This window comes from Mobula birostris, chromosome 4 (genome assembly GCF_030028105.1).
Source record: "Mobula birostris isolate sMobBir1 chromosome 4, sMobBir1.hap1, whole genome shotgun sequence".
Classification (NCBI taxonomy): domain Eukaryota; kingdom Metazoa; phylum Chordata; class Chondrichthyes; order Myliobatiformes; family Myliobatidae; genus Mobula; species Mobula birostris.
The window spans coordinates 128,619,312-128,644,046 of NC_092373.1; the positions used below are offsets into that span (position 1 = coordinate 128,619,312).

General features: G+C 39.8%; 1 protein-coding gene across 2 annotated transcripts in view; it reads right to left on the reverse strand.

Moving 5' to 3' along the window:
- The window catches only part of smad1 (SMAD family member 1), a 103,219-nt gene that overhangs the window by 57,569 nt on the left and 20,915 nt on the right, over nucleotides 1-24,735 (reverse strand). For both annotated transcript variants that reach the window (XM_072256026.1, XM_072256027.1), the window contains exon 2: nucleotides 2,473-3,098. In XM_072256026.1, the coding sequence (XP_072112127.1) occupies nucleotides 2,473-2,875 (403 nt within the window). In that variant the 5' untranslated portion in view covers nucleotides 2,876-3,098. The remainder of the gene's footprint in view (nucleotides 1-2,472; nucleotides 3,099-24,735) is intronic.

The window sequence follows — 24,735 nt, forward strand, 5'->3', positions numbered from 1 at the left end:
CCGCGACGCGTGAATTACATTTTTGGGGAGGTGCACTTCACCCTACGGCGTAGGGTACGCGATACTTACGATGTACATTTGACGCACAAGTATAAATCAGCCTTAAGGCATTGACAAGGTCCCTCTAGGGAGTATCATCTAGAGGATTAAGATGCTTGGGATCTATGGGGAATTGGCCAGACAAATGTTAAGTGTTGCACCTTGGCAGGTCAAATGTAAAGAGACAGTACACTGATAAGGGCAAGACCCTTAACAGTATTGGTGAGCAGAAAGATCTTGGGATCCAAGTTCATAGCTCCCTGAAAGTGGCTGCACGGGTTAATATGGTGGTGAAGGTGGCATACTGCATGCTTGCCTTTATTAGTCAAGGCACTGAGTTTAATAGTCAGTAAGTTTTGTTGCAGCATTACAAAAGTCTAGATAGGCTGCATCTGGATTACTACAGAACATTTCTGGTTGCCTCATTATAAGAAGGATGTCGAGGCTTTGGAGAAGAGGTTTACCAGAATGCTACCTGGATTAGAGGGCATGTGCTATAATGAGAGGTTGGACAAACTTGGGTTGTTTTCACCGGAGTGACGAAGGCTGTGGGGACATCTGATAGAGGTTAATAAGATTATGACAGGCATAGATAGAAGAGACAGAGAGCATCTTCCTCCCAGGGTTGAAATGTTTAAATACCAATGCCATACATTTAGGGTGAAGGAAGAAGGGGTGGGGGATGCTCAAAGGAGATGAGGCAAATTATTTGTTTTAAAGAAGAAAACAGTGGTAGGTATCTGGAATGTACTGCTTGGGGTGGTGGCAGAAGATGATACATCAGTGACTTTTCAGAGGTGTTTAGATAAGCACATAGACGCAAGGAAATGGAAGGGTATAGACATGTATAGTCAAAAGGGATCAGTTTAGTTGGTCATTTACTAATTTAATTGGTTCAGCACAACATTGTGGGCTGAAGGGCCTGTTCCTGTGCTGTAGTGTTCTATACTCTATGTTCTATGCCTTCTGCTGGAGACAGTTACCTGTGTGATGCAGTGGCCTGTTGGTGTTCTATGCCTTCTGCTGGAGTCAGTTACCTGTGTGATGCAACCATACAGCTAGTGGCCTGTTGGTGTGGACAATACTTATTCCTTGGAACGTCCCAAAAAAACCCAATTCAGACTATAAAACTCTAGGCCATGACTAGGGACAACTTGCAATCAGGTACTGATTTGCCTCATGGGACTGTGGAACTTCTTTACATTGCTTTGCAATGAACTGCAAAGATAATTTATTGCCTGCACACTTTAGTTTTCACTTTGCAGCCATCTCCTGCCCTTCAGGTTCCTGGACTGGTGTTGTTGCTTCTCTGTGTAGTCGTCTGCCCACAGTGCTATCTTAATCCAATCTGTAATGCCAAATAGATGATTTCCAGAAGATCTCCATCGAAACCCAGAAAATCTTACACAACAACCAAATCAGCACAAATATTTAAATTCAGCCAACTAGTGTTGTACGCAGAACTTGAGGTTCCTTTGAACAAGGCTACTCTCATTCATTGCTTGTATTTTAAGATTACGTCCCAACTTAGTTGCTAAAAATAACACAAATCAAGTGGTCAGTGCAGAGATCTACTTGTAGCTAAAATGCATTCATTCAGTTTCCAGTAAACAGTGGTGAACGTATATTAGACCAAGATATCTCATTTCAAATACTCACAGTACACAGGTAACTACATATAAAAATAAATAACCACAAATAAAATATATGGTTAACTCGGACAATGCTAAGGATTTTCTAACAAGGCTGTTTGAGCCATTTATATAATTTTATTTTCAAGAAATTAAATAATGTCATTTCTTATAATGGAATTAATTGCAATTGGAAGGACCACTGCAACTTGTTTAACCTTGTATTACACCGCAAGTATCTAAACAGCTTTCAGGTGCTCTCCTGCACATCCTTCTAAACTTGGGGGAAATGTAAAAATAACTCATATCTTCAGTTGAAGGTTTCCAGGAGATTTTCATTGAAATTAATTTGGAAACTTTGCCTCATTATATAGAAAAAGGTCAGAGGTAAAATATCATGTAGCCCAAGTAAATTTAAGAATTGCCCAATTTAATCATAGAAGCAGTTTTACCCCCATGACACTTTTTATTCAGTGGAAGGATCTGGATATCACAAGGTCAGTATTCCCTTACTAACCCTGACAAAATGGTAGATGAGCTGTTTTTGAATCACAGCAGTGATTCTGCAATTGCTCCCATAGCACTGCAAGGCTTGACATATCTTTTAATAAACCATACAAAATGATAATTAAAAGTCTTGTGAAAAAAATAAATGTAACTGGCAAAGACTAGATCTGGTTCAGATAATCATTTCCAATAGAGAAGGGGAGAGGGAACACAATCTGGTAGTGCATTTTTCATCTTATTACATGCTTTCAAGGAGCTAACATTATCCAAGATACACATTTTCTTAGCCACCTACCAGGACTTTCTACTCGCTTATAGTGATATGGATTAATGCAGACTTCTTTCTGCTTTGAGCCAAATGGAAATTCACAACATTCTAATGGCTTCAGTTCATGATGACTTTGAAGGTCTGGCCAACGCCATACACGACAGTAAATAACATGTGGAAGGCCCTTTCGATGCGACACCTGAAGGCGACCATCTAGAGACCGAGGAATAGTGACACAGTTACTTGGTTGACCAGGACTGCTTAATGCCTTCTCTAGCTCTTCCATGGCTCCCTTCTTCTTTTTGAGTTTTTTCACCAATGCATCAACTGCTTTTTCAGCCCACTTTTCCTCCTCATCTCCTTGCTTCCAGCCCAGTAGGCGTTTCACAGCCGGGCTGGTGAATGAGAATAAACTTGCCATTGTAGTCATCTCAACCAGTTTTGAAACTAATAGCAGGGTTGCTATTGTGTTTTAAGAGATCAACAGTAGTTCTGAAGTATTTTAAAAAAGAATATTATTTTGGGCATCAAACCAATCCTAAGATATGAACTCTGTTTCAGCAGGATTGTCCCTAAAAGTCCAGTTTAAAATCCACAGGGTAAAAGAATCTTGAATCGGTTTTGGAATGTATTCAGGTAATTTTCTTCCGGATCTATGAAAAAATAAGAGCAAAAAGTTAGATTAAGAAATTAGTTCAAAATTAACTCTACATTCACTCCCACCCTGACTATTTTAAGCACAATTTCAAAGTCATTTTCCCTACTATTATATGGGCCTCACTTTTGGTTTATATTTTTGCTAACAAGGATGGAATGGTAGAATCAAAGATTCAATGAGACTCTACTTTCAATAATTAAATTTGAGTTGCATTTTGATTCCAGTAAACAAATTGTACTTGTCAAATTAACATTCTGGAAAAATATAATTGTACTCGTACAAACTTCATTTGTCCTAATGATTGTTTTTTGAAGCAGTATTTTTAAAAGTCAACACGACTACTCAAACACAAAATATATTAGTTTACATGTAGGTGCAAAAGGAGTACCTGCCTACCATCCCATCATCTTTGACTCCAAAAAAGCCCTAATAATTGAAATACTGCATAAAAATTTAAAATATTTCAAATAAATGCAAGGGCAGATTTCAGCAGTATTTTTCCTCTCTAATCAGAGGGGACCAGCAGTTAAGCAATGAGTGCACTTTCACCAAAAAAATGCAACATTGCCCATGGCTGAGAAACAATCACGAGGAATATTTTTTTTCTCTCCTTTCTGTTTTATATCTGCTTACCTTATAGTATTAAGCAAACCAAAGAATGCAAAACCAAATCAGTCAGTGCACATAGTTCTCAGGATTTATTCTGTATTATTTTACATTAGCATTCACTCTCAGTTTTTTTTATTTGATAGTTACTCAATTTTCTAACAACCCAAGCTTTACCCATTCAGTGTATCAACATCACCCTTTCAAAGTAAGATTCGAGGAGAGAAATAAAACATTTTTCCCCAAAAGGACAGCACTGCAATTCTTTTGTTAAATTTAGATGTGTCAATGAAGATAAGCAATCAGATTGACCAAAATAAAATACCAAATCACAGAATCTTCCAATAAAAAAGTGGACTGTCAAGCAAGCACAAAACTGCAGCTATACTCATCTAATAGTGCCAAAACACAGTAAAAGTAATGGGTTTTCTGAAAGCAAGAATATTGGCATTTATAATTACAAATCCCAGTTCAAATATACCAAGCAACTCCAAAGACTGAAAAGTTGATACAAGTCACAAGAAATCAAAAAATTAAAATCAAAACTCTAGCAGTAAAATATGTCTCTCATGTCAAATTGTACTTTTATTCAAGGCAGCAGGGGAACAGCAAAGAGGGCAGTGTTGTCTAGGGTGGCCCTGTCTAGATAACACTAATATTTCCTATAGACTGCTCCTGCATATTTGCCAATGCTTTGTTTTTGTCAGCTGTCTGAGCATGCCATGATAGTTCATTCTGCCATCAGGCAGCAAGTGAAGGTGTATCTACAAGTGAACCCACCCCCTTTATTTCAGGGGTCCAAGGTGGACAGAGGGGTCTCAGGCAACAGATTTTAAAGTTAGTTGACAGAAAACAGTGACCTGGAAGAGTCATCTTTCATAATTAAATGAAACACAAGAAGCCGCAGACCGTTTGAGTACAATATTTTGAAGAGGTTGTTCTTCAAGTTCGAGTTGCACTTCAGCCCCACAAACCTGACCGACTCCCACAAAAGATAAGTCAGACAACTGATATGTATATACTTTCTAATATGTAGAGCCATTAACTGACATCGTTGGTCATTGAAATATTTAGTAGAGTACTGCAGTAAGACTTGCAATTTAGAATAACTACATAGCAAGAACACTTGTGTGCATCTGGGAAATACGGTTAATCAAGTTTGGTAACCGCAATCGTGAGTGATGTTGATCTCCTGTTCATTGTTTTCATATTTTAAACTAGCCCAGCTTCGTTACTTGGCAGCATCTAGCTGGATATACCATAATCTGACTCAACTTGCTCTTGAAGCAGTCATCCTTCACCCCAAGAGACCATCTCCGAACACCTTCAAAATAATCAACTACTCTTCAATCTAAATGTTCCCCTTGCTGACTCAAGAAATATAAACCAGAACAAACTAAATTTATTCTCACAAAATTTAATTTACAAACTTTGCTTTAGAAGCAGACATTGCTGGATTTCTGGAATACTCCTAATCTGGAACAAAAGCTCAAATCAAAGAACGCTTGCACATTTAGCAGCTTCAGAATTGTGCAGCAAAACTAGATTTTCAATAATTTAAAATATCTGTTTTGATCTTCACACACGTCATGCCTTCAAGCCAAATTATAGCAAAGTATTGCCTCTCAATCAAAGGCAACTCGGTCACAAGGTTCTAAAGGACACCACTGTGGCAAAGCAGTTAGCGCGATGCTATTACTGCTCATGGTGCTTCAGTGTTTAATTCCAGCGCCGTCTGTAAAGAGTCTGTACCTCCTTCCCTGGGTGCTCCAGTTTCCTTCCATAGTCCAAACACGTACCAGTTAGTAAGGTAATTGGTCATTGTAAATTGTCCCGTGATTAGGTTAGGTTTAATTGGGTTTGTTGGAGGTTGCTGGGGCAGTGTGGCTCAAAGGGACAGAAGTGCCCACTCTGCAATAGACAGACAGATAAGAGAGAGGATTGTCCAGCAGAGGGAACCGTTTAAACCTTTTTAGATAACCTTTTTTAAATAAAAACAGGAAAACAGTAAAACTCCTGTCCAAAAATATGAGTAGTCATGCAACAAATGCTCCCACCCATCAATTTTGGCATTAGTTTATTTGCAGAAATGATACAAGATGCAGAATCCAGATACTACTCTTAAAATGTCTTGTGTCATGCAGTAAAAAAAAATCTGAGAAGGCTTAAGATCAGATCACTATTGGTCACTTGATGTACAGTGCTGTGCAAAAGTCTTAGGCACCCTAGTTTTTTTTATATACAAATTTTGTTTTAGATGTTTATTTTATTATAAAGTTAATAAACCACTTCTAGGTTATGAAGACACATAGTCCTCTTTTATTGTCATTTAGTAATGCATGCATTAAGAAATGATACATTATTTCCTCCTGTGTGATATCACAACACACAGGACAGACCAAGACTGAAAAAAACTGACAAAACCACATAATTATAACATATAGTTACAACAGTGCACAATACTATAACTTGATGAAGAAGTCCATGAGCACAGTAAAAGTTCAAAGTTTCTCAAATGTCCCACATCTCACGCAGACGGGAGAAGGAAGAAAAACTCTCCCTGCCATGCTGACCACAATCCGACTCCGAGTCATCCGAAAACTTCAAGCTCTGATCAGCTCTCCGCCACCAGGTACTGAGCGCCATCTCTGTCCGAATGATTCGACTTCCTTCTCGGTCGCCAAAAGCAGGCAAGACCGGGGAGTTTGAGGTCTACCCTTTGAAAGATTCCCGACCACACAGTAACAGCAGCAGCGAACAGGCGTTTCAGGAATTTCTCTAGATGTTCCTCTGTGCTTTCACGTCCATTCTCCATCAAATCAGAATTGTCAACAGCCCCTATTTAACAGATACGATATCACTTTTCACCGGAGGGCTGCGCACACGCAGGCGCACCACCATCTTCTCCTCCCGCCTTTTCAGATAATAGCTTGATGACTTTGTAGATATATAGCCCAGTGCTTGATTAAATAAAGATGACAAACGGGATGCTATGATCGATGACATAAAATGAACTAAACTAATTAACTGAAACAGAAACGGGTGTAGGATGAATCAAACTAGTGAAGGACAACCAAACTGAAAAGGTGAGAGTGTGGCAGACATGACCGTTTAACCTTCAAATCATCAATTCTTACACCACAGCAAGAGTGAGCATAGCAACAAGATACAAGGTGGTCATCCTGTACCAGCAAGGTCTCTCCTGAAATTTCAGGGCAGACTGGAGTTTCAGAACATGCTGTTCAAGCTCTTCTGAAGCATGAAGAAACGAGCATGGCTGAAAACCAGAAACGTGGTGGTCAGCCATGGAAACTGAGTGCAGCTGAGATACATCAAGCTGACGTACTTTCTAATCAGAAGAAATCCAGCACTACTATCAGGTCTGAACTCACTCACAGAAAGCACTGGAACCCAAGTACATCCCTCTACAGTCCAGAAAAGTCTTGTCAGAAGTGGTAACAAAGCCAAGAGATTCACCCAAGATCTGGAGTGTTGAACAATGGCAACAAGTGCTCTGGACTGACAAATCAAAATCTGAAATTTCCGGCTCAAACAGGAAGCAGTTTGTACGTAGAAGAGTTGATAAGTGCTACATGGATGAGTGTCTGCAGCCAACAGTGAAGCATGGAGGAGGTTCTCTGCAGGTATGGGGCAACATTTCTACAAGCGGGGTTGATGATCTGGTCAGAATTAATGGAATCCTCAATGGCCAGTATAAGCAGACTCTCATCCATCATGCAATATCATCAAGGAGGCATTTGATCCATCCCAAATTAACCTCTACAGCAGGAAAATGACCCCAAACACGTGGCCGAGGCCTTAAAGAACTATCTTCAGTAAAAACAACAAGGAGTTCCACAACAGATGGTATGGCCTCTACAGAGTCCTGATCTCAACATTGAGGCTGTCTGGGATTACCTGGAAAGACCAAAGTAGGCGAGACATACAAAAGTCTGCAGAAGAACTGTGGCAAGTTCTCTAAAATGCTTGGAACAACCTACCGGCTGATCTTCAAGCTCAAAGATTCAAGGTACATTTATTATCAAAGTATGTATACAGTATACAACCCTGAGATCTGTCCTCCCCACAGACAGCCACGGGACAAAGAAAACCATGGAACCCGTTCAAAGAAAATCAACCTCCCCAATGCACATGGAACAAATTGCGCAAACAACAAAAAAATGAGCAAAAAAAAGTATAAGACATCAAACTACAAAGTCATAAAAATAGTCCAGGAATGTTCAGTTCGCTCAGTCCAACCTAATGCTGTGTCATTCGTTAAACTACAGGCCACAGAGCCAGTTTGCCCCAATCAAAATCACAAACAGAAACCCAAAACATGGTGATTTTCTGGTTTGTATTGTGCAGTTTTCTGCTTACAGAAATGCACAACAGTGACCTAAAAGAATTGATACAGTTTTAAAGGCCAAGGGTGGTCACACCAAATATTGATTTTATTTAGATTTTTCCGTTTACTCTTCACAATAATTTTTGATATTTAGGTACTTTTCATTTTCTTACTTGAGAAAGCATCTTTTCTTATAGATTTTTTTAAATGTACCTGAGACTTCAACACAGTTCTGTAGATACAGTTGTGGGTTGTGCAGTTGCTCATGCCTACCAGCCCATTCAATGTTATGGCTGAACTTTTACCTCACCATCAATTTCCATTATCTTATCCAGAATACCTTGGTTACCTTAGAAAAATCTATTAACCTACTGAATTTGGTCAGCAACTATAGCCCCTCTGGATAGAAGACTCCAAAGATTCAGTGCTCAGTCAATTAATAAATTTCATTTCAACTGCCCCAAATGGCTGACCTTGCTTCCAGACACCTCAAACAAGAAGAAATACTAATTCTGCATCTATCCTGTTAAGTCCATAAAAATAAAGTCTTATATGAGATCATTTGTCATTCACCTATGTTCTAGAGAACATAGTTCCAGTTCACTTAATCTCATCTCAAACAAAACTCCCAAATCCCAGGGATCAATCCAGTGAATCTCAGCTACATTCCTTACTTCTACCACAAATATGTGCTTCCTTAGACAGGGAAAGCAGACGCAAAAGATTTTCCAGACCAAGTCTCACTTTTGTACAATGTCCATATACTCAAATCCTTTAGTAAACAACATACCATTTACCTTTCAAATTGCTGCTGAATCTGCATGTTAATTTTCAGTACTATGCATACACATAGAACCCTCAGAACACAACCTTTGATTATTTATCAAATGGAGAATGATCTCAGATTTCCCCCGTCCCACACTAAATTCCATATATTTGTCCATTCACTTCATCTACATTCCTCATCACATTTGATATCCTCATCCAAATCAATAATATAGATTGAGTACAGCTGGGCTATTGATTCCCTGGGACACAAAGTAATTATAGCCTGTGGATTCCTACTGTTTTTGGTCCATTTACAAATTCTCAAACGACACCAGTAAAACTGTACCCAAAAATCACTTGGTGTAATCTAACAGTGAAGTACCTTATGCTACTGCTTTTTAGCTCAAAAAAAATTTTTGCTAATACTGTGTTTCTTGACCCAGCTGGAGGCGTAGTGGCATCAGTGCCAGACTTCGGGACAAAAGGTGCCGAGTTCGAATCCGGCCGGCTCCCCTGCACGCTTTTCATCCGTGTTGGGTTACGAGCTGGTGATCTCTTTGGAAACTCACCCGGCAGAAGGCAATGGAAAACCACTGCTGTAACTTGCTTCGTATGCGGTTCCCCACTACGTCAGAGAGGCGTGGAGAGAAATCGTCCGCTGACCGGAGAAACTCCAGATGTGACGTACCTTTCCTTTTTACTGTGTTTCTTAGACCAGTGTAACAGATCCTATATATTTTTGTCAAAATAAGAATTCTTTACATTCACCTGTGCCAATTCTTGATCTACTTTCTCCAGTTTAGTAAAGCAAATCATTGTCTCCTCAGCAGCCGAAGGGATATTGTCAGCCAGTTGCTTCATAGGTCTGCTTCTTTTAAAGACTAGTCAATAAGGCTGCACACTTCATAGAAAACCTTTGCCCATCTTGGCCAGAGATTTAGGCATGCAAACATCACTGCCTTACAAGGATAATTCTACTTACTTCACAGACTATTCACTATGCCTTTGCAGAACACTCAGTCCAGAACACTTGCTGCTATTGTCCAGCACCCCAGTCCTTGTGTTCTTGTGCATAGGTGAGTCTCTTGGCTTTGTACCCACTTCTGGCAAGCCTTCTCTTGATTGTAGGTGGGTATACTTGGGTTCCAGAGGTTCTCGCGAGTTCACAGCTGATAGCAGAGCTGGACTTCTTCTGGAAAATCACTTGCAGCACGGGCAGTTTGGAAAAGGGCTCTCTCCTGCAGACCAAGTGTAAGGCTCTCATATGCTTGAGTGAAAATGTTATCAAAGGTTTCAGCTCAGCCTCTTGAGATACAAGGAACCATTATCTGCATACTGCTGTTCAACTACTGAAGTTTGGATTCTGAACTACAGTTGATTGAACAACTTCTGAAATTCTCATGATTAACTCTCTCAATTCTCTCTCAAGAAGTACATTGGAGACAAAATCAAGACATTTTGTGCAATGATGTAGCCTTGACTGACACCAGTCTTTGCCAAGACTGGTTCTGCTGTACATCTACCAGTTAGGGTGAAGTCTTGCATGCTGTTGTGGATTCATGGGCATCAAATTCCAAAAGCCTGAATACATGAATCAACATACTCAGGAATAGCTTCTATCCTGCTATTATGACACTACTGTTCGCTTCTCCTAATAAAACAACAGATACACGACCTCTCAATCTACCTTGTCCATCCTTGAAGATAGCCCTGATCATCCCTTCCCAGATGGGAGCGTTAAAGCTGTAGATTTGTAACATACTCTACACTAAGACTTAGGATCTCAGTAGTGCTACCATTTATTTGAAGCGTTGAGTAGAAATGTGGCCACTTTGACTTCTTGTTCGATAGGAGTGGTGGTTTGCTTACACAAATAGGTTTCTGTAGGATGGGTGCTCATATCAAAGGAGAGAATAACAGTTTAGAAGGCTTTTAAAGTGCCTTTCAGCAGACAATGATTGCCTCCTATCTGATGAGTTAACACCCTCAGCATTGGATGCTTGTGCCATGATGACTTTTACAGTGCTGAAGTTACAAATCCACCACATACATTGCTAAGATTTGTCAAAAGTTCTACTTTCTAGCACAGTTTAAAAAAAAATGTGATAGCTATTTACATAAACAGGCTGGGCAATCATCACTATAAAGTGAGGCTGCAATGAGCAATGTTAAAAGGAAAAATATGTTCCAGAGCTAATTAGCTAGCATGATATTGTGATCCATGTGAACTTTCTGGTATAATGGGATTTAATTTGCATTAAGAACAAAGGAAATATTTATGGAAGATATCCTTGAAATGACAGGTTGTGCCATTACATTTTTCCATTGTTGCATAATACTCAAGGGAACATTCCATGTGGAATTCTCCTTCTCATATAATTTCCTCCTCCTCAAAAACAATGGATTTTCACAGGTGTTTGACAGAATCTGCCAGCTGCACCAAGATTTGGTCTAATCTCAAATTAAAGCCACTTATTCTGCCCAAAAGAAGATCACAACCATACTTCAGTGATTAAAATAGTAGAAACAATAATTAATAAACCAAGGAGGCAAATGAGAAAAAGACAGAGCAAGAAATTCATCAACCCAAGAATATAGAACCATAGAACCATAGAAACTACAGCACAGAAACAGGCCTTTTGGCCCTTCTTGGCTGTGCCGAACCATTTTCTGCCTAGTCCCACTGACCTGCACACAGACCATATCCCTCCATACACCTCCCATCCATGTATCTGTCCAATTTATTCTTAAATGTTAAAAAAGAACCCGCATTTACCACCTCGTCTGGCAGCTCATTCCATACTCCCACCACTCTCTGTGTGAAGAAGCCCCCCCTAATGTTCCCTTTAAACTTTTCCCCCCTCACCCTTAACCCATGTCCTCTGGTTTTTCTCTCCCCTTGCCTCAGTGGAAAAAGCCTGCTTGCATTCACTCTATCTATACCCATCATAATTTTATATACCTCTATCAAATCTCCCCTCATTCTTCTACGCTCCAGGGAATAAAGTCCTAACCTATTCAACCTTTCTCTGTAACTGAGTTTCTCAAGTCCCGGCAACATCCTTGTAAACCTTCTCTGCACTCTTTCAACCTTATTTATATCCTTCCTGTAATTTGGTGACCAAAACTGAACACAATACTCCAGATTCGGCCTCACCAATGCCTCATAGAACCTCATCATAACATTCCAGCTCTTATACTCAATACTTTCATTAATAAAGGCCAATGTATCAAAAGCTCTCTTTACGACCCTATCTACCTGTGATGCCACTTTTAGGGAATTTTGTTTCTGCATTCCCAGATCCCTCTGTTCCACTGCACTCCTCAGTGCCTTACTATTAACCCTGTATGTTCTACCTTGGTTTGTCCTTCCAACATGCAATACCTCACACTCCATCTGCCATTTTTCAGCCCATTTTTCTAGCCGGTCCAAGTCCCTCTGCAGGCTCTGAAAACCTTCCTCACTGTCTACTACACCTCCAATCTTTGTATCATCAGCAAATTTGCTGATCCAAATTTACCACATTATCATCCAGATCATTGATATAGATGACAAATAACAATTGACCCAGCACTGATCCCTGTGGCACACCGCTACTCACAGGCCTCCACTCAGAGAAGCAATTCTCTACTATCACTCTTTGGCTTCTTCCATTGAGCCAATGTCTAATCCAATTTACCACCTCTCCATGTATACCTAGCGACTGAATTTTCCTAACTAACCTCCCATGCAGGACCTTGTCAAAGGCCTTACTGAAGTCCATGTAGACAATATCCACTGCCTTCCCTTCATCCACTTTCCTGGTAACCTCCTCAAAAAACTCCAATAGATTGGTCAAACATGACCTACCACGCACAAAGCCATGTTGACTCTTCCTAATAAGTCCCTGTCTATCCAAATGCTTGTAGATTCTGTCTCTTAGTACTCCCTCCAATAACTTACCTACTACTGACGTTAAACTTACTGGCCTATAATTTCCCGGATTACTTTTCAATCCTTTTTTAAACAACAGAACAACATGAGCCACTCTCCAATCCTCCGGCACCCCACCTGTAGACAGCGACATTTTAAATATTTCTGCCAGGGCCCCTGCAATTTCAACACTAGTCTCCTTCTAGGTCCGAGGGAACACCCTGTCAGGTCCCGGGGATTTATCCACTTTAATTTTCCTCAAGACAGCAAGGACCTCCTCCTTTTCGATCTGTACAGTTTCCATGATCTCACTACTTGTTTCCCTTAAATCCATAGACTTCATGCCAGTTTCCTTAGTAAATACAGATGCAAAAAACCTATTTAAGATCTCCCCCATTTCCTTTGGTTCTGCACATAGCCGACCACTCTGATCTTCAAGAGGACCAATTTTATCCCTTACAATCCTTTTGCTCTTATTATACCTGTAAAAGCTCTTTGGATTATCCTTCACTTTGACTGTCAAGGCAACCTCATGTCTTCTTTTAGCCCTTCTGATTTCTTTCTTAAGTATTTTCTTGCACTTCTTATACTCCTCAAGCACCTTATTTACTCCCTGCTTCCTATACATGTCATACAACTCCCTCTTCTTCTTTATCAGAGTTGCAATATCCCTTGAGAACCAAGGTTCCTTATTCCTATTCACTTTGCCTTTAATCCTGACAGGAACATACAAATTCTGCACTCTCAAAATTTCTCCTTTGAAGGCTTCCCACCTACCGATCACATTCTTGCCAGAGAACAACCTGTCTCAATCCACGCTTTTTAGATCCTTTCTCATTTCTTCAAATTTGGCCTTCTTCCAGTTAAGAACCTCAACCCTAGGGCCAGATCTATCCTTGTCCATGATCAACTTGAAACTAATGGTGTTATGATCACTGGAACCAAAGTGCTCCCCTACACAGACTTCTGTTGCTTGTCCTAACTCGTTTCCTAACAGGAGATCCAATATTGCATCCCCTCTAGTTGGTCCCTCTATATATTGATTTAGAAAACTTTCCTGAACACATTTTACAAACTCTAAACCATCTAGACCCCTAACAGTATGGGAGACCCAAACAATATATGGAAAATTAAAATCTCCTACCACCACAACTTTATGTTTCCTGCAGTTGCCTGCTATCTCTCTCTGCAGATTTGCTCTTCCAATTCTCGTTGACTATTGGGTGGTCTGTAATACAATCCCACTAATGTGGCCATAACTTTCCTGTTTCTCAGCTCCACCCATAAGGACTCAGTAGACAAGCCCTCTAATCTGTCCGGTCTCAGCACTGCTGTAATATTTTCCCTAACAAGCAATGCTACTCCTCCACCTTTCATTCCTCTACCTCGATCACATCTGAAACATCGGAACCCTGGAATATTAAGCTGCCAGTCCTGCCCCTCCTGTAGCCAAGTTTCACTAACTGCTATAACGTCATAATTCCACGTGTCAATCCACACCCTCAACTCATCCGCCTTCCCCGCAATACTCCTAGCATTGAAATATATACACCTCAGAAGATTTTTACCACCACTCACAACCTTTCTATTAGCGGATTTGCTTGAACTTTTAACATCATTTATTTTCACCCCAGCCACACTGTCAGCTCTGGCACTCTGGTTCCCATCCCCCTGCAAATCTAGTTTAAAGCCTCCCCAACAGCATTAACAAACCTCCCTGAAAGGATATTGGTCCCCCTGTAGTTCAAGTGTAACCCGTCTCTCTTGTACAGGTCCCACCTGCCCCAGAAGAGGTCCCAATTATCCTGAAATCTGAAACCCTGCTCCCTACACCAGTTCCTCAGCCACTTGTTCATCCTCCAGAGCATCCTATTCCTACCCTCACTGGCATGTAGCACAGGTAGCAATCCTGAGATTACCACCCTCGAGGTCCTGCTTTTCAACTTCCTACCAAGCTCTCTATACTCACTCTCCAGGACCTCCTCACTCTTCCTTGCTATGTCATTGGTTCCGATGTGCACCATGACATCTGGCTGTTCACTCTCCCACTTCAGAATGTCATGCAATCGATCAGAGACATCCTTGACCCTGGCACCCGGGAGGCAACAAACCATCCTGGATTCCTTGTCACGACCACAGAACCTCCTATCTGCACCTCTAACTATCGAGTCCCCTATCACTACTGCTCTCCTCTTTTCCCCCCTCCCTTCTGCACTGCAGAGCCAGGCTCAGTGCCATTATTCTTGACATTATCTCCTGGCCTCTACTGCTTGCAAAGTATCCCGTCTTCAAAGTTTTTGTAAGTTGTCTCTGAGCAAACTACAAGTCACTAAAGTAAAATTGTCATTACTAACAGTCATAATTAACAATTAATCACATTAGCATGGCTCCCAATTCAGCAGTGTACCAATTTGAAAGTTCCCATCTTTATTATCAAATTCTGCCAGTATAGCACCCTTCCTGACATGTAGTGTTCTTAGCCCATAACGTTCTGTACTCCTCCATTACACAGGACAACAAAGGTTTTGTTTCCTGAATACTTTGGGGTGTATCATGGATTATGGGCTGATGATCATGAAAAACACCATGAAATTTCCCTATCACGTTATTTTTTAAAATAATTTATACTTGTTACTTCAATTCATAATTCAAGTCAGAATAACTGATAAGGCATTTTCGTTGGTCCACACAAACAGTTCATCAATGGCAGGCAATTCAAAGAACTTCCAATGGTACTGGAGGAAAAACACATAGAAAGCATTCAAGGATGTTGCTGTAAATTTTCTTGGCAACTGTAGAGTCACCAAACTATGTGCAGGCGGTTGACAACATGCTTCACGCATGAATTGCAACATGTCACTATAGATTAATTTTCTGCATTCCTATTTAGACATCTTCCCTGCAAATCTTGGCACTGTCAGTGACGAGAATGGTGATAGGTTTCACCAGGTCATTGTGGTCATGGACCAACGGTATCAGGGCAACTGGAATCCGTCAATGCTGGCTGATTATTGCTGGACACTTAAGCAAGAAGCCTCAGATACTGAGTACAAACAAAAATCATTAACAAAACATTTTAGCTTAGTTGTACTATTGCAAAGCATCTGCACCGTTATGCAATTAAACGCAGTACTTCCAATAAAAGTTAATTTGTTGCTCCAAATTCCTACATGATACAAGTAGCCTGATATTGTATTTGTGTTCAACTTCAAGTCACAAACAAAACAAAATTCTGAGGAAACAACACTTTCAAAATAAATTGTTGTCCAGTGTTATCAGCAGGTCTTTCAGTTGCTTTATCTGAACTATAAATCTATTTCTGGATCTCTCCAAAAAGTTTCTTAAAACTTATGACTTGTTCCAAGATCATTTGCCTTAGAAGTTTAATTTCACTGGTTAATGTTGCTGGAAAGCAGCCTGGAATATTTTATTCTTTTAAGGTGCTAGATAGAGTTAAAATGGGTGTTAACAAAAACTGATGGTTTAACAATAAAATGTTTCAACTTACACAGGTGTTACTTGAATGACACTAAGCATATAGACTCACTTGTTTTTCCTTCTGTACATGTACACATTTATGATTAGTTTATTTTAAAATGAAAAACTCATTTTAACAGATAAATGACCCAACCCAACCTGTTAAGCTCACTGAAGGAAGGCACACTCAAATTCTATGAATAGACAGCATGCCATGTCAGCCAAAAGCAACAGAGGAAGATCAAAACTGGGGGAGGTTGCAATAAGTGGGAGAAATTTATATTGAATTTCATTGCCTGCTATGGGAAAGCAAGGACAAGGATAGCTGAGAAATAGGTAGTGAGAGTCAAGCGCCCTTCTCGAATTCCCTTCTCTCCTTTCTCTTAAACACGTGACAGCATCTTTAAGACCCAGTTAAAACACAGATGTGTTCAGCATCTACATTTCCACATTTGGCCTTTTGCCACAGCATTTATGAAGTAATGGAGACAGTTTTTTTTTCTTTGAATTCTTTGTTTAAATCATCTATCCAATTTAAAAGGCAAATCCAAATTCAACAATTAAAGTAAAATTACAAGGGCCTTGCTTTCCAGTGAGCATGGCATCAATGTACATAAGCAACGAGGTGCTTGACAGCAGTTATACCAAGCTAGAAGAGGATAGTTTAAAAATAGCACAATCAAGATGTATATTTTAAAGATCATGAGGTAGATGGAAATGCAGCATGGTTCAAGGTGAATTCCAGAGATTAGGAATTAGATAAATAAACACAAGCAGTTCATATGGCAGGAAGAGATTACAAATACATGTAAAAAGGTCAGAGTCAAGGATACATCCCTTGTGAACAAGGGAAGTGTCCTTGTAGGAACATTAAGATCTGCTACAAGTAGCCTGACTACAACTAATTTGTGAATAAGGAAATGCCCTTGCAGAAACAGAAGAATCGGCTACAAGTACCCTGACTACAACTAAAGGTCACACTTACTATGTTAGTCAACTATAAATACATCTGTTTACCAGTTAGGAACATATACCAAAGGAAGAATAGAGTTAACTGAAATCAGGACACTGACTTTGCTTACAAGTAAGTTTGCATATAAAAATGGCTTTAATTTGTATAATACATTTTGTAGACACCATAACATGCATACTCACATGCTCCAAAGGAATTACAAACCAGTGATTCTGAAACATGCAGTTGCTTTGAAATTAAAATGGACATACTAGATAGCAACTTAAAACTCAACTAAAAATGCAAGTACTAAAGTTGCCTTTCTCCAAAATATTTAGAACAATATTCTCATTGCAGATTTCACTTTTTATATGCAGACAAACGTTCTTTCAATGTCATCAGGATCAAATCAAATGTTCTATTCAGAGTTTGTTAAATTCTTTACAAGTCACAGCACATTTAGCATTTCTTGATAAATTAAACTGCTTACAGGTGAGACTACAGAAGACAGATGCAACCCAACCTCAAAAGTTTCACAATTACATTTGGCATACTTACTTGAAACATGTACTACTGTGCAAAAGTCTTAGATACATCCGTGCATGTACACGTATGTACACACACACACACTCACACCAAGGTTGCCTAAGATTTTTGCACTGTACTGTGCTTGTCAACATGGAGCGGAGAGCAAGTTTGTAAATTTGACAGGAGCAAAGGACGTTGAGAATGGCAAGGATGGAGTACAGCAGGAGGGGCGTGGCACACCCAGCCCTGAGACACCAGGCAAGGTAATCTGATTCCAAACAACTGGTTTATTGATCATTATAGAATATGCCTCTGGTGATTCCCACTCTCTCCCCTCTTTTCCACGATTCCCCTCTCCATGTCCCCCTTCTCACTCTCAGTCCACATTAGACCCATATCAGAATCAGGTTTATCATCCATGTGTCATGAATCTGGTTTCTTTTTGTGGCAGCAGTACAGTGCTATACATTAAATTACTACAATGCTGTGCAAGTCTTAAGCACCCTAGCTATACATTTGTACCCAAGACTTTTGCACAGAACTGTAAATGCAAATATATCACTGCCTTTGAATAGGTATCTAGAGGCAATAGAATTTAGCCAACTCACAGAGCAGATGGATCCATAGATGGATTATGGAGTGTGTGGATGAAGAAATTACGATAAGACTGTATATTTAGCTAATTGGTTATACCAGAAAAAAAGATGAACAAACATTACAGGTAAGCAGATAGTGCAGGAGTTGCTTGTGGTCATTCCTCTGGTGTAATACAGCAGGGAAGATAAAACTAGAGGTAAGCTGTAGTTTTTTCTGGGTATGTGGTTCACTGCACCAAAGCCCCTTTCAACAAGGTAGGAGGATAGAAATGCAATGAAGAGCAGTTTGATTCTTCTCTTAAGACCAGGAAACTTTATATGACAGCATAGCCATCATCATCATCAGGTGCCATGCCCAGTTTGAGCTTTGACTGCCATGGCCCACACACTCCTGTTTCGGGTCAAGTGGATCAATTCATTGGTATTCATTTCCAGTTCTCTGGCTGCTGTCTCCATCATCATTTGTCTTTGTCTTCCTCTTGCTTTCTTCCCTTCAATCTTTCCCATAATTACCGTGCATTCTAACTCCTCTTTCCTAATCACATGTCCAATGAAGTTACTTTGCCTTTTCATGATCTCATACATTATTTCTGTGTTTGCTCTGTTCATGACATCCTCGTTAAGATATTCATTTCGTCCATGATATTCTTTGCATCCTCCTCAAAAACCACATCTCTGCTGCTACAATTTGTTTCATGTTCCTAGATATTTTAATATTTATATGTTACTACAGTGTAGCCACATACCACAAAAGCCAACATTTTTGAAAAGCAGTTTTGCTTCATCATCATTCTGAATTTCGATACTTTCCTCTTGCAAGCTCTCTTCTTGTTCTTCCACCTTGCAAAGAAATGGGTTAATTACCCAGGCCAGAACTTCCAGATCGTTCAGTCCCGCTGAAGGGTCTTGGCCTGAATGTCGACTGTACTCTTTTCCATAGATGCTGCCTGGCCTGCTGAGATCCTCCAGCATTTTGTGTGTTGCTTGGATTTCCGGCATCTGCAGATTTTCCCCTTAGTGAAAGTTTTAAGCAGCAGCCATCACGCTTCAGTGTGCAGCAGCAACCATTCACACTCTTTGTCTTGGCATAACTGTCAACATATTCTGCTCCTTAATGGATGAGCTTTAATTTTGTTGATAAGATATTACAAGAGTCATGCTTGAAAAAAAAGGTGAGCTTTTTGATGCGCAATGTTAATGATGAGCTACACAATGGTTTGCAAACAGACCAGGAATTTATTTTTTCATAAATGCCACTAAACCAGCATGGTGATTTGTCATATATGGTGCTCCATCTGTTGCACAAGAAATCACGTCCCTAATCAGAATAATTTCATCCTCAATATATATTTTGAGCTCGTCACAGATTGATTCTTTGTTGATATTTGTTTTTAAACTGTTTTACAAAAGAGCCTCTCTTCATAAACTTTTCCATTTTTGATAAATTGTACACATGCCATTAGCAATGCCTCATTGCCTTCCACAGTTAACTCACCCAGTTGATTCCCAAAACCTGTTTTTTGTAGCTCTGTGCATAGTTGATACTCAATGTCTTCATTCATTTTGTCAATATGAATTACAGAGTTATTACTCAGAACAATTGATTTTAAAATACTGGTATCCATTTTGAGATCAGTGGTGAGCACTTCTGATACAGCAGGCATTATTAATCTTCCACCAATTGCAGGGATTTTCCACACATTGCTATCGTTTTGGAAATGTTATAAGAAGGAATGAGACCACCATCAAGGTCATTTTCAGCTTTCTCAGCAAATGACTCGAGTGTGCAACACTTTTCAAATGGTTCTTTCATCTTCTGTAACTGAATAATATCATAAGTAGCATTTTCAGTGTGTCTTTGCAACCTTGATAATTTCATGGCTTCATTAGACAGTACAGTATTACAAATAAGACACATGGGGCGTCGCTGATCTAACAAGAATACACCATACACTAGGTATGTAACATTGTACTGACAAACTTTCTGTAGCTTCTGTTTCTTAGCAAGATTAGAATTCAAGGTTTCACTGCCTTCAGACTCATCGAGATCGCACTGTACGTATTTATCCATCATTACTGGGGCTAAATTAAAATTTAAAAATTATCACAAACTAGGAATGTCTATTGTACGATGATGATGGCTGTGAGCTAATATGGTCAGCCAGGTCTCTTGCCTCAAGTTAAGGTGCCGCTTACTGTCCTCTCACCATCAAGAATCTTGAATGCCCCCCAACGACATTTACTTCCCCTTGTAACCGCTGCCGTTGTGAATCACTGGTATAAAGGATTGTCCTAGAGGGATTTTACAACAAAATCATATGTCTAAAACCTTCCTGATTGAATTGCCTTAGCACAAGAAGCTTAAATGAGCAGAGCTTGAGGATTTCTAGATTATCATCATTATTTTTTTTTAAAAACACAAAATAAAGATAGTCCTGCCAAAGGAGGAGCTGTACATAACCTTAGGAAATTCGACCAAGCATGTAACAGAAAAGTTGTTTGGGGAACTCCATGGAAACGCTGACTATAATTCTAATCACAAGAGATTCTGCAGATGGTGCCACTCTTGAGCAACACACACAAAATGCTGGAGGAACTCAGCATCTATGGAGGGGAATAGAACAGTCAATACTTCAGGCAAAGACCCTTCATTAAGACTGATAAGGAAGGGGGCAGAAGCCAGAGAAGGGCGGGAGAGGAGAAAGAGGAATGATCATAATTCTAAGTTTCAAGGTGGTTATTAAAAGGGATAAAGTTGGTCTTCAACTAAACATCTAAAGCATATGAGAACTGAAAGGAACTAGAGAGACATTTTGATAGCAGAAGAATAGAGCATCTGATGAAAGCAGACTGGGAACACACTTGTACAGTTTAAACAACAGTGGAAATGTAAGGATTTTTAAAATAATTAGTAGGGGTTAGCATCTTCTGCTGAGGATGAAAAGCAAATATGGCAAAATTAGGGAATTTTGGATGGCAAGGGTTATTTAGATTTGATCATAAAAGCATATAACACGTCTAAGCATAGACAGTCAAGCCAGTCGCTTGAAGAATAGAGGGTGCAAGGGGAAAGTTAATAAATTAAGAGGGTAAAAAGAGCCCATGAAATAAGATGAAGGACCAGCCTAATTATTCTCTGAATATATTAAAAAACAAACACCAAAGGGGTATTCTGTGTGTGGAGCCAGAGGATACAGGTGAGGTCCTAAATCAATTCTTCTGTCATCACAGAGGAGGAGGACTTGGAGAGAAGGAAGGATGTACTGATAATCTGAAGCATGTAGTATTAAAGTAGTAGAGGTGTTATAGATGACTGGGAACACACAAGGCTAGATAAATTTCCAGGAATGGGATGAGATCTAACCCAGAATGGTATGGGAAACAAAGAAGGTTGCTGGGGCAAGAGATTTCTCCTGAGATTTCTGCGCTAAAGGATAGCTAATGTGTTTCTTAAGTGCAGCAGGGATACGCCGATGAACCTTCACCATCGATGAAGGCCCATCAGTGCTAGGCAATTTATTGGAGAAAATTCTAAGGGACAAGATACTTGGAAAGGCATGAACTAATTCGGAATAGTTAGCATGTCTTTATGGAGGGGAAAATCCTATCTCACTAATTTAAATGCAAGTAAATGGGATTAATGGTGAGGGACAAAATAGTGGACATGGGCCTGCCAGGACAAAAAGGTACATTTCTCTGCTGTATACTGTCCAACGTACAGTACTTAAATAAAGAATTGACTTAACCCTGTGTTACAGTACAATGCAAACACAGAGGTAAGCAGTAAACAGTTTATTCCATGTATTTTTAAAGTGTTAATGATTGTTTCCATTTACTTTAATGGTCTGACTGCTATGCAATTTTTTTGGTCCTGAGAGGCGGGATTTATGAACATTTGGAGAGGTATAATATGATTAGGAATAGTCAGCATGGCTTAGTCAAGGGCAGGTCATGCATTACGAGCCTGACTGAATTTTTTGAGGATGTGACTAAACACATTGATGAAGGAAGAGCAATAGATGTAGTGTATATGGATTTCAGCAAGGCATTTGATAAGGTACCCCACGCCAGGCTTATTGAGAAAATAAGGAGGTCTGGGATCCAAGGGAACATTGCTTTGTGGATCCAGAACCGGCTTGCCCACAGAAGGCAAAGAGTGGTTGTAGATGGGTCATTTTCTGCATGGAGGTCAGTGATCTGTGGTGTGCCTCAGGGATCTGTTCTGAAACGCTTATTCTTCGTGATTTTTTATAAATGACCTGCATGAGGAAGTGGAGCGATGGGTTAGTAAGTTTGCTGATGACACAAAGGTTGGAGGTGCTGTGGACAGAGTGGATGGCTATCAGAGGTTACAGCGGGCCATTGATAGAATGCAAAACTGGGCTGAGAAGTGGCAGATGGAGTTCAACCCAGATAAGTGTGAAGTGGTTCATTCTGGTAGGTCAAATATGATGGCAGAATATAGTATTAATGTTAAGACTCTTGGCAGTGTGGAGGATCAGAGGGATCTTGGGGTCCGAGTCCATAGGACGCTCAAAGCAGCTGCGCAGCTTGACTCTGTAGTTAAGAAGGCATACGGTGTATTGGCCTTCATCAATCATGGAATTGAATTTAGGAGCCGAGAGGTAATGTTGCAGCTATATAGGACCCTGGTCAGACCCCACTTGGAGTAGTGCTCAGTTCTGGTCATCTCACTACAGGAAGGATGTGGAAGCCATAGAAAGGGTGCAGAGGAGATTTACAAGGATGTTGCCTGGATTGGGGAGCATGCCTTATGAAAACAGGACTGAAATGGCTGCCACAAGAGGACACAGGTTTAAGCTGCTGGGGAGTAGGTACAGACGAGATGTCAGGGTTAAGTTTTTTTTCACTCAGAGAGTGGTGAGTGCGTGGAATGGGCTGCCAGCAATGGTGGCGGAGGCAGATACAATAGGGTCTTTTAAGAGACCTTTGGATAGGTACATGGAGCTTAGAAAAATAGACGGCTATGGGTAAGTCTAGTAATTTCTAAGGTAGGAACACGTTTGGCACAACTTTGTGGGCCGAAGGGCCTGTATTGTGCTGTAGGTTTTCTATGTTTCTATAAGAATGTTTCTACCCCAGTAATACAAGATTAGTACATTTGAAGTGAACAAAATGTGGGAGAGGCACCATTAGTCTCAACCATTGTACATCTAGAATGTATCCAAAAATGTAAAATGGCTCCTTAGTTAGTATGATGTTTTAAACCGAAGGGCCTGTTTTGGTGTTGTATAATTCTTATAACTGAGAACAACCCTGATTTACAGCACAAGAATCTACATTTTCTCTAATTTCCTCAATAGTTTTTCCACCTTCAAACAATCTAAGTATAGATTGCTTAATTGACAAAAGATTCTACTTTTTATTCAACACTCTTAAGTAATTTCAATCTTAAAACAGCCCTTCTTCTAATCAACCCACATGTAAACTGAATTACTACTAGCGACAGGTGACACATTTAGCACTGCTGCCCAATAGCCAAAAGTCAAAGTCAAAGTAAATTTACCAAAGTGTATGTTAACTAATTCTACCTTGATTAATTTTCCTGCTGGCATCCACAAAATAAAGAAATACAACAGAATTTGAAAAGAAAACCATACAAAGACTGACAAACAATCAATGTGTGACAAATTACGCAAAAAAAACCTGAGAACATGAGCTGTAGAGTCATTGAAAGTGAGTCTGTAGTTGTGAAAACAGCTCCGGGGCTCCCAAGTTCAAACATGAACTTGGATGCTTTGTGCAGAATTGGTATGTTCTCACTCTGATTTTTCCTACACATCCCAAACATACAAGTTAATTGGTTACAGCAAAGCAACATGTGGGTAAGTGGCAACAGAATTAAAAGTGAATGAAATGGCACAGGGGAGCAAGTTGCACAGTTACAAGAAAATGAGGAAAACTGAACGGTTCTGGGATTCTGCAGCTATAAGCTGGCCTGGACCCAGCAGACTAAAATGATTCCATGCTCTAATAAATAGTCACAAGAGTCCAATATGGTAGAATTCCCAATACTTTGGAACCAATCCCATTTAGATGAGTCACAAGTAGCAAATAATTGCACACGATCTTAGGAGCAACTGCATAGGTACAGCTGATCACATGAATACAAAAATTAAAATCAGTTGAACTAAATTACCCTGCTTTATTGAAAATCATCTTGAATGGTAGCTTATGGTATAACAAATAGATTACATGTATGATATTACAGTATTTACTGTTCTAACCTCTATTTTAAATTATCAACACTTGATCATAAACAAATGGAATAGGAAATTTGAATCGCATGAAGTTTGAACTGAACCATTGCTCTGGATTTCCTTAAGTTTCCATTGATTAAAATATTTTAAAACTAAGCTTCTACACAGTATGAACATTTAGCTTTTAAAGCATACTTTGTTATTAAGATCACGGCTGATCTCA